Here is an 11,807-nt window from a genome sequence, read left to right on the forward strand (position 1 = left end):
CTGTTCATCTCCCACTAGTCATCTCCCAATAGCTCAGTCTGTGATTATGTAACAATCACTTTGGTTACTAGTCCCTGGATGGACCTGTGGAGATGCTTTGTGACAGATGTCAAAGCAATAACCTGACATGTTAGCAAAACAAACACTTTAGCTGCATTGGAGTGTAAACTTTATAAAAGTACTCTCTCTACTAACTCTCCACATTCCACTCCATTTCTATACATGTATCTAATATATTAATATATGTGTTATTGGTATACAGCAATTGTTTGTTTCTCAATGAATTCAGCATACCAAACATTTTGAATGGATAAAAAAAAGTCCAATATGTAAGAAACATTTCACAAATCCTGCATATCTTACATACATGTTCATTAAATAAAACGTCAGAGGCACGGTGTACTTGACAACGTGAACGTTTTATTGGAAGAGTGCAATATTTTTCTTCAGTGCTGCAACAAATTAACAACACAATCAAGTGATAAAAGTGACAATATCTTCAACACATTCACAGTCCATATGAAAGTGTAACACATTTCACATGCCTTTCACAGAAGTGCCAAACCAATCACAGAAACTTCAACCTCTTCAATGGCGTGGTCTTGAATATAGTGTGTGACTATGTTTTGCAAACTGACTGAATTATATGAATAAAAACACTGTTCATTTGATATATTTCAGCAATAAAATCAGACATTTGAATTATTATTTTAAGACATTTCTAAGTTTCCTTAATTTTCATTGTAACATAAGGGATTGTCTGAATGTGAACATGAATATTGATTGTTTTCATCAGCATGTGCACTTGGTACTTGCTATCTAACCTGCCACACATGCTATTGTGCATATTACACAAACCATCAAGGAACCCTAGCAATACATTTGAAATCCAATTCACTGTATTTCTATTTTAGATGTTACCGCTTACATCACATACTGTTACAGTACTCAATCAATTTTACAATTTAGTTTTCATACTATGTGAAAAATAAAGCATGTAAGGTTCATATAGGTTCAACACATCTAACTTTCCTTTCCCGGCCATCTGTCATTTTCTCACTCATCACCTTGCACACCTCTTACTTTTAGAGGTAAATTAATGTAAAACACATGCAAATAAATAATAGGCCTATCATGTATCCATTTCTACAAATGCATAAAACTTGTTTTGAATTTGAACTTTTCTGGTACAGAACATCCAATGGAACATACATTAGAACATATTATAAATGTGTGTGAATGCACTTCACTGATCAGAATTATAGTAGAGAATGAGATACTAATTATTTGCCCCCAGTGGCCACGGGACAGTACTTTTTTCCAGAAATGAAAACCTTTAAAGCTAGAATCCATAGTGGTGAAACTGCCACGTCCGTTTGCAATATTGCAACAACTACATTAACACTGTTTTTGCATTCATGACACTATACCCCTCTTAAAAAAAGGAAACACTACATTGATTCAATTGTTAATTATAATATGCTGGCCCTATTGATTACATATGTACATCCAATTACATTTTCTGTTTGTTCTTACAGTGTTTTTTTGCAGTGCAGTGTTTTTTTGTTTATGTCATCTAGCTGAGGATTTACAGATAGCTGTGCGAGATTACCTTCTCATTGTCCGTGGCAAGGTAGCGTAGAGGGACTGACACGGGTGGCCTGGGCCTCGACCCATATGTCCAACGGTAGCACTCACCCATGACCACAGAGGCTGGGCCTGTCTGAAGGGAGGCCCGTAAACAGGGGCAGAGGTCAAACTCATAGACCTAGTATGCATTGCTAGGGGTGGAGCATGATAGTAACCACCACTGACACTGGGGGCGTCCAATGACACCTTGCGCTTCCGTTCGTCCGTAGGTTCCGGAAGAGATCGTTGGTTGGCGGCGGAGTTGACGTTAGTGGAGATGGACTGAGGGAAGTTCTGGAATCGGAAGGCATCGTCCACCAGACCCAGGGGGCTCCGGCAGGCAGCCTCCCAAGGGCTGGGGGGCTTGAGGGTGACTTTTTCCTGCCAGGAGGTCTGTCTCCCGAGAGATGGATGGAACACAGGGGTGGTCACAGGGGACATAGATGACTGCGAGGGCATGTAGGACATGGAGCACATCCGTCTGGGTAGTGACAGAGAGTAGCTTCTGCCAAGACCCTGGGAGTAAAGGACATTGTACTTGATTGATGTGAATCTGCTATTATAAAGCATACTGTACACACTGGGGCTCAGGGTCGAAATATAAAATGCCAAAAGTAATGTAATGCACATGTATTCATGAGGCACTAAATAAATGTGTTCATGACACTGTATCCCTCTGTTTCCAACCAACATTAGTTCTATACAACTTGCTTTGGCCTGGAATGCTCATCCAGTGCAGTAAGGTGATTCATTTTGCAGTCTAATAAAGCATATACACACACACGCACACACACACACACACACACACACACACACACACACACACACACACACACACACACACACACACACACACACACACACACACACACACACACACACAGTGTCAGAGGGCATTGCCTCCCGTGAAAGAGCAGGATATCCACTTTCAATCTCTTCATATGGACACAGGCCAATTCTACTAAACTGGGTGTTCATCACCATCCATGACCTTTTCCCATGATTATTGCTATTTGTTTCACAACATAGAAGTCATATCACTCTCTCATACAGTAGCATTGTGGCCTGGAGATTAATGCCTATAAATAATCACAGTAGTGAACAGGCCCTCAAACCTGATGATGCATTATCACTGCACATTTTGTTCAGTGTTCATGCTCCAAACATAGCTGGGTGACATAATGGGGTCGTTTCTCCTTAAAATACACGAGTCCCCTTGGCTAATTAAGACCAATGGCTGGGAAGAGGGTTTGTTTTCAGCACTTACCTTTGGCAGGGGTTGATCTTATCGGGTCTCTGCTTAGCAGAGCTAACTTTTCAAAAGGGATAGCATGTTTTAAAGATGGTGAGTCTGAGCTATATTTGGAAATGGTGAGCCCTTTGCTCATAGCAGGTCTCCATGCAAACTTTGGGTTTCAGCAAATACCTGTTTCATGGACAGTAACACATTGCCTTAGTAACACATTGCCTTAACAAGTCATTGAAAACATAAACCTACAAAAGTGTCTTAAACAGGTGGAAAGGACTTTATCACGATTGTTTTTAACCAGACATTGCTTAAGCTACCATGAATTGGCAACATTAGCAAATACATAGGCAACATTAAAATAGAAGAGGTATTACAATATGAGTGTGTGGTACAATAATTCAAGCGTGATGCATTCATAAAAGAAAACGTTGCAAGAGTCCATGCAGTAGTAATGAAATATAAAAACATACACAGGGAAAGAGAGATATTTAATAGCAAGATTGTGCTACGAAACGTGCAATATACAATGGAACACACAAAAGAGGAACAAGAAACGTAACAAAGGACAGAAAAGGTCAAGTCAGCAAACTCATTGGAAATTACAAAAGGATTATTTGTAACATATATATCAATTAACCTGCACATAAAACATGTTTGATTAAGTGTTCAAATGAATATGTTGATAAAAACCACTAAGTGACTGGCCATAATTGACAATAAAATACAAAATTCCACATTGTCAACAACACAAAGATGTAGTGGGGGCTTTAAAAACATAATTAGGAAAAGCTTTGAGCTGTATCACACTATTAAATATAGTTTGGAATGAGACTGAAGGAATTGTTAGAGGTCTGCATCCAAATATAGTGCCTATTATTATTATATATCTTCTAATCATAGTCATCATAAAAGTATGAACAAACCCCCCTGTTTTTATGTTAGGCACTATCATTGCTATCATTTTGCATACATTTTGACTAGCCTCCAACCTACCCACACTGTTTAACATTTCCTATGGGTATGAACATTACTGTTGCAATAATGATAATGTCATGTGGTCATGACACCACTGGTGAATACAGGCTACCCTAAACATAAATTAATTTACACAAAAAAAAGGCGAGGCAAGGCACCATAGACAAACTATCTTTTCAGCTGCACACACAACTGATCACAATTTCCTGAGAATACTCAACACAACGTATACCTAGTGGGACCAAAACTTCAGCGAAGGAGGGGACTTTTTTGTTGAATTCTTCCTCTTATGCCTAATGGGTATAGAACTTTCCCCTGCTAGTATCTGTATCTTCACTAATGATCTAGCGCTGCAGACAACAATATAGCAGCTACCCCGACTTGCTAAACTGTGTATCAATAGATAGCAAAATTAGCTAGTTGGTCTGGAAAATGACTTCCATAAGACAAAGACAGAGGCATTTGTTTTCTCATGTTAATTTACTATACATCTAAATGTTCTGCAATTTGTAAAAAAAAATGTGTAAAGCTAGAGAGAGGAACATAATGAAAATGCATTCATTGGTTTCCCTTGTTGACCTGTCATGCATAATGTATATTCTTTAAATATTGAATTGTTTAGTTTTACTGTTCTAAGTTGTCATGTAAAATGTTTTGTGATAGGTTTGCATACTACTGTATGTATAGTAGAAAGTAAGAAGATATAGGGTGACAGTTTGACACTGCAACAATGCAGAGATGTTACCAAAAATAAGTATATTATTTGAAATACTTGGCAGGACACATCTAATTTAATTTAAACCATTTTAAATAAATGGTGCTTAAGAAATTGTAAGAAATAGTGTATCATCTCTGCATCTTCTGCAACATCAAAATGGGGCAGTGGGTTGGGACTAATGTTGCAGAATGACATGCCTCCACTGTTTGGTTGTTACCACTTGCTTTTTGGCAGAAAATGTAGGCCGAGGAGCCATTTGAATGGTACCTCTAGAGAGGACATCAGAATCAAAGGGTATAGAAGACATAGATTCTGAGTTGACACTGAGAGATAGCTGATGGGGAGTGCTTGTGGGTATGGGGCAGTGGGTGCTTGGAGCTTGGGTAGCTTTTTTGGGGATATCATGCAGAGCAGGTGAAGCATTATGCTTCCAGTACAGTTGCTTGCTAAATGGGAGTGGTTCACTTGACTGTGTAGATTGACAGCCGAAAGGGTATAGGACACTCACCGATCTAGTAGACTTAGCAGGAGCTATGGGCTTGCATGGTTGGTTTGCTGGGGGAAGATCATGGGCAGGGTAAAGAGAAATGCCAAAGGCAGGTCTAGGGCTGACTACAGGGGCAGGTTTAGGGCTCAATGGTGGGTTTGACTCAGGGGTTGGGATGGGAGCCATTTTGAGGCTAAGGCTAAGGCCTTCAGCCTCAGTGCCTACGTTATATCTAAAGAGTGATGAGTCCAGCTGGTAAGGCTGATGTTTCAAGACATCTAGGGCATCCAGGTGCTTGTGGGGTGGTGGTTTTGTTTTCGCCTTGGTCTTTGGCTTGATTTTTGGACCTGTTGAAGGTGGCTGCTTAGCTCCTGCAGGGGGATAGCAAGGAGCATGACGGGGATTGTATGACAAAGGAGATGGGGCTCGGACGTTGGATGAGTATCTCCAAGCACCTGGAAGGGAGGTGGTGGGGGAAGGAGACTTTGCTTTGTTGGCCTGAACTGTTTCGGCGTCCACCACATATTTCTCCATACGGGTCTTCCTCTTGGCAAAGAGTTCGGCACCTCTTCCCCTCAGAGTTGGACCATTTATGGCTGGACTAACATGGCCCTCAGAGATGTGACCCATTGGAGATGTAGACAGTGCCTTGGCTGCGTGGCTGTAAGAGATCCCTTGTTGGGGTGGGCAAGATTCCACCGAAGGATTTGGGGACTTATTCTTTGAGACTGTGGGTTGGCGAGGTGCCGTGTGATTTGGGTTTGGGGCCTGAATACTCACTGGGGACCGCGATGGCTGTGGACTCCAGCAATTCATGGTTGGCTGAAGTTGAGAGGGTGATGTTGAATTGGCTGGTGCCCTGGTGCTCATTGGTGGCTGCGGTCGTGCCTGAGTTTGGGGTGGTTCACAGGGGTTCACCATTTGCTGAGGCAAAAGCCAGTCTTGTTGTTTGAAGTATTGCTGAGGAGGAGCCCCCACTGGACTTGGGAAAGATGCTGGGATTGGACTCCTTGCCGGGTGAAGTAGCACATTTGAAGAACTCTCCTTCAGCCATGGTGGACAGGCTGGGTTGATGCTAGGCTTTGGTGCAACAGGTGGGGGATACTTGTGCTTGACTGTTCGGGGTTGCATAAAGTTGCATGCCTCAGCACCAAGACTAAAGTAGTCTTCCTCTTCTCCTGACTCAATGTATGATCTTCTTTCCCCTCTGTTTTGAATATAGGCATTGGATGCTTGATCAGAGGATGCTCTATTAGCACCTCTTCTTTTTGAGTCTAGTAGGATGCCAGTCTTGATTGCTGGTACAGATATGCGTTCATCACGCGAAGCTATGAAGTCCCCAGTTGGGGACCAGACCTGTGGAACTGTGTGTATAGGGACTGATACCTTGAATTTGAGTTCATGATGCTTCACTGGACTAGTGACACCACTAAGAGGAGAAAATGGGATAGGCACTCTGTTTTGGGATCCCAAGAAGGGCTTCGCTGTTCTGTTGGGCACAAGAGGCTTTGGTATGGCACTAGATATGTGGTTGGGCATTCTGTTCATCATGTGAGCACATTGTTGCACCTCCTGTTGGTTTTCTTTGCACTGCAGTTGTTGATTGCCATGAACATGATTGGATTGCACGTAAGTTTCATCCATTTTGTAAGACTTGTGCAGTTCTGTGTCTTCAAGCTCTACAATACCTTCGCCTGGTAAGCCCTTGCACCTAATTTCCTCGTGCTCTAAGGCAATCTCATCCATCCTCTGGCGGCGCTGCGCAAACATTGCCACGCCCTTGTCTCTTGTCTCTGGCAGTCGCTCCATCTCTTCCAGGTGCTGAAATATGTTGGCTATTCCAAGGTTCTCCTAGTTTCAATTGACGCCTCGTTCTTGTACATTCATTGAGTAGTCTTCTTCAAGTTCTGAATAATCATTAGTGGTCAAAGTAAACCTGACCGTTTTGCCGTCTTCACTTTCTATGTCTTCATCGCTTTTGTCGTCAAACTGCTGCTGACCTGTCCCGTAGCTGACAAGTGTATAATTCTTAACCCTTTGCCGCTGTTTCTTGAACATCAACACCCCTCTGTTTCTGGGATTTGGTGCATCGGTCAACAGCAAAGCAATGCTTTTAGACTTGGCTTCCTTCACCTGCCTGTCTGACTGGCTCTTGCTCTGTCTGGGCCCTGGAGGGGAGATATGAGGAGAGAGGACAGAGATAAAAAGAGAGAGAATTTATCAATGCAATGTAAGTATATAAACTATTATTTTTTGCTGCCTCAGAATGATGCATATATAATGTCAGGAGGTATCACATGAAGTACCCCACATAAAGGACATTAAAAGAGCACTGTCTACCCATTTCAAATGATCTGTGTCCTGAGAATGTCATCAACCGATTACTTTTAGGGTGTAGCTTTCTCAATTGCCATTTAAGTTACCGTACATTCGGAATGTACACAGACCCCTTCACTTTTTCCACATTTTGTTACGTTACAGCCTTATTCACATAACACCCCATAATGACAAAGCAAAAACTGTGTTTTAGAAATTTTTGCAAATCTATATTAAAAATAAAATACTGAATATCACATTTAAATATATATTCAGACCCTTTACTCAGTACTTTGTTGAAGCACCTTTGGCAGTAATTACAGCCTTGAGTCTTCTTAGGTATAATGCTACAAGCTTGGCACACTTTCTTCTCTGCAGATCCTCTCAAGCTCTGTCAGGTTGGATGGGGAACGTCGCTGCACAGCTATTTTCAGGTGTCTCCAGAGATGTTGGATGTGACAATTGGCATTCAGGCCAAAGAGTTCAATCTTGATTTCATCAGACCAGAGAATCTTATTTCTCATGGTCTTAGAGTCCTTTATGTGCCTTTTGGCAAATTCCAAGCAGGCTTTCATGTGCCTTTTACTTGGGAGTGGCATCCGTCTGGCAGAGCTGCAGAGATGGTTGTTCTTCATGAAGGTTCTCCCATCTCCACAGAGGAGCTCTGTCAGAGTGACCATTGGGTTCTTGGTCACCTCCCTGACCAAGGCCCTTCTCCCCTGATTGTTCAGTTTGGCTGTGCGGCCAGGTCTAGGAAGAGTCTTGGTGGTTCCAAACTTCTTCCATTTAAGAATGATGGAGGTCACTGTTTTCTTGGGGACCTTCAATGCTGCAGACATTTTTTGGTACCCTTCCCCCGATCTGTTCCTCGACACAATCCTGTCTCGGAGCTCTACGGACAATTCTTTCAACCTCATGTCTAGGTTTTTGCTCTGACATGCACTGTCAACTTTGGACTCCAATCAAGTTGTAGAAACATCTCAAGGATGATCAATGGAAACAGCAAATGGTCTGAATACTTATGCAAAAATGTCTAAAAACCTGTTTTCGCTTTCTCATTATGGTGGATTGTGTGTAGATTGATGAGGAAAAACAATAATTTAATCAATTTTATAATAAGGCTGTAACGTAACAAAGTTAAGGGGTCTGAATACTTTCCGAATACATTGTACATGGGGTTAGCTGCAGAATATAATGGATATCGAATATAATGGATATCGAATAGAAACATCTATTCAAAATATCTTCTGACTTGATGATCTCAGCACCTATGGTAAATCCAGCCTTTTTTGTCTTGAATTGAATTGGTATGGTTCACATATCATCCTTTGCCCTTCTGCAAAACAGTTAGTGTTTATGAATATCATGCTAATATCATGACAGCCTACATGATTCATGAGGAAAGGAATTTATCATGTACAGTACCTTAGTTTACTACATTATAAATAGAAGGCTTGGAGACAGACAACTTTGGAAGTCACTTTCCAAACAACGAGCTCCATCATTTCATTATGTATTACAAATCATTCAAACATTAATGGCCAATATTTTAGAATAACCTTTTTCTTCATAATATTTAGACTTAACTCCAAAATAAAGGAAAAAATAGAGAGCCAGAGATTTGAAGTTTAATTCCAGACCTATTTATTATCTTGTCACGATGGCTCCTGACAAATGGCTCGTATTGTATTATAGCAAACACTTCAATTTACTTGAAGCTTCCACCCTAAGGTCTACAGAACACTGTCGTCTATTGATGTGATGGATGTCATGTAAACTGACTACACAGTTGAAGAAAAACCCATTATAGCTACCTAGCCAATTACCTGTGGCTTATAGAAAGACCCTGTGCAGTCTAGTAATACTTTTAAATAGTCATATTATAAGTAGAAAACTAATACAAATAATAGAAATGTGATACTTTTTAAGTTCGATTTTAGTCCGTTGACATTTAGAATTTATTTTATCCGAAGAGCTGTAAAAGTTTTTATAGTGTCCACTAGAGGATGTTAATATATGTATTTTTGCCGACAGATATATCCAATTTACATATTAGGATTTGCAACATTAGACAACAGACACAACCTGTTAATATTACAACTTTCATCTTTACATTAAAATACATTACTTACTATACTCCTACATTGTTAATACTTTAAATGTTAAAAGGGATGTTCAGTATTATACTATACAATAACTAAAAATCTATGGAAGTAATGAGAGCATGCATGCAGTGCCTGTTAAAATGTTCACAGCCAAAACAACTTTAATCAACATAGTTATTTGGTTTAAAGTTACTTAAAGTCACTCCCATTGTTTTCAGCTAGCGGTGGCTAAAGTAAGCTGACGTTTAAAGAAAACCGAACCAAGGTGTCACGGCTTTCGTTGTGGGAAGGAGAAGCGGACCAAAATGCAGCGTAGTTGTGATTCATTTTATTTAGTAAGGAAACTATACACGATGAAACTAACAAAATAACAAACGTACGAAAACAGCCCTATCTGGTGCAAAACACAGAGACAGGAACAATCACCCACAAACACACAGTGAAACCCAGGCTACCTAAATATGGTTCCCAATCAGAGACAATGACTAACACCTGCCCCTGATTGAGAACCATATCAGGCCAAACACAGAAATAGACAAACAAGACATCCAACATAGAATGCCCACTCAGATCACACCCTGACCAACCAAAACATAGAAACATACAAAGTAAACTATGGCCAGGGCGTGACACAAGGATTAATGTTTTTTCCTGGGCTATAGACTACTTTCAGGATGAGGAACCATCTAACGTTACATTTTAAAATACTTCTCCTTTAACTCTTTAAATAAGTTACTGTAAATGTCTTAAAGCACCAATTTCTGTTTGGTCAATCTGATTTATCCATGTTTTTCTGTTATTGTCCATCTGCCAGTGTTGTAGACTGAATGATGAACTCAAATTATTTATTGCATTTGATATAGTTGAGGCTTTACTTGGAGGATTAAACTAAAAATAATAACAATGTATAAACACATAATGACACTTTGTGTTCATTTAAAATAATATTTATTAAAACATCTGACCCCATTTAAAAAGTCAAATTTAATAATAAATATAGAGATTGAATGGTCTTTGCAACAAACTGTTTGCTTTGTGCATATAACATATATTGACAGCAAATCCAATGAGGGTAAACATTCACCAAAGTCGAACAGCTACTTCTAATGTGCTTTAATTTCAGTATCGCCTGGACCTGCAGACTCTGCAACTGTGTACTTTTATTTTTAGGTCCACATTGCAAGATGCAATAAAAGCACTCATTTTAGAGCTAACTTAGGGGGGTCTCTGAGGCAAGGAAAGTGAGGAGCTAACTTTCCATTACACAGTCAAGGCTAATGGTTTGAAAAGGGATCGGGTGTCAAGCCAGGATGACACATGGTGGTGTCCGTCAAATTCCCTTCTGCCAGTCTCATCAGAGGCATGGATGGTCGTATTTTATTATGATCCACTCAGACTATTAAATGCACAGGAGAGTCAGCCTGTATGCCCACTTCCAATAAGCACACATCCCAGCAGTCATGCCCTTTAGTCCAAATTCAAACATTGCATCATTATCTATTTTGCTTTATAAACGTCACTGTACTTTGTAGCAGCAATAACAGTAGTTCCTTTACAATACAAATAACATGATTTAAGTGACAACAAGCCAATTATATTTGACATGCCTTTTCTTTTCAAATTGTTGTATTAAAATAACATTTATAACATTGTTTTATTTCATTATAAGCCAAATGCAACACAGAGAAAATTACCACATAGTTTTGAGTTGCACAGATTTACATTGGTACTCGATCTACAGTAAATGAATGACGGGGTGGAGGGAGGAGGAGGGTGGCTACTTACGTGCGTGCCTCACCCTGTGTCTGCTGGGACTGGGGAGATCTCTCTCAGACGCAGAGTCCCACTCCTCTGCCTGCTCAGCACCCTGCGCTGAAATTCCAAAGGATAGATCAGCAGGAGGTGTTTCGCTGTGCCCTCCTTCTTCCGGAGACTCAACACTCCCATTCCCCCTGGCCCCAGTCCCAGAGCCCAGCCTCCTGCCGTCCCCCCTGGGTTGCCCATGGGTAAGAGTTAGGGTCATCTAACTCCGGCCAATGGAGGAAGAGGAGGTGGACCGTTGGAATGATATTTGACACAAGTTTGGGTTCGGGGCGGGGGCTTGTGGGGTCTTTGGGGGAGTCGGTGAAGGGGTGCTTGAGTAGAATTCGGCATAGGAGACCTCGGATTCTGCCGGGTTGACGCTACATGGCCCCTGTGATAAAGAGTCTATCTCTTGGCTTCTGCTAGGGCTCAGTCCCCTGACCGGGCTACATTCTTCCGGGCTGTAGTCGGAGGGTGGTCTCTGATGTTCCACCATGGCTTTCTTGGTGTAAGGTTCAGGGCTCT

General features: G+C 41.0%; 1 protein-coding gene across 1 annotated transcript; it reads right to left on the minus strand.

The window, feature by feature from the left end:
* Positions 1-417: 417 nt before the first annotated feature.
* Positions 418-11,529, minus strand: LOC135507830 (synaptopodin-2-like). Its single transcript, XM_064927510.1, is given in 3 exon segments — positions 418-2,145; positions 5,080-7,226; positions 11,265-11,529. Coding segments are annotated over 3 exon segments (2,922 nt in total). The 5' UTR covers positions 11,503-11,529; the 3' UTR covers positions 418-1,608.
* Between the last annotated feature and the right edge of the window lie 278 nt (positions 11,530-11,807).

Source organism: Oncorhynchus masou, chromosome 21, assembly GCF_036934945.1.
Source record: "Oncorhynchus masou masou isolate Uvic2021 chromosome 21, UVic_Omas_1.1, whole genome shotgun sequence".
In the NCBI taxonomy this organism is placed as follows: Eukaryota; Metazoa; Chordata; class Actinopteri; order Salmoniformes; family Salmonidae; genus Oncorhynchus; species Oncorhynchus masou.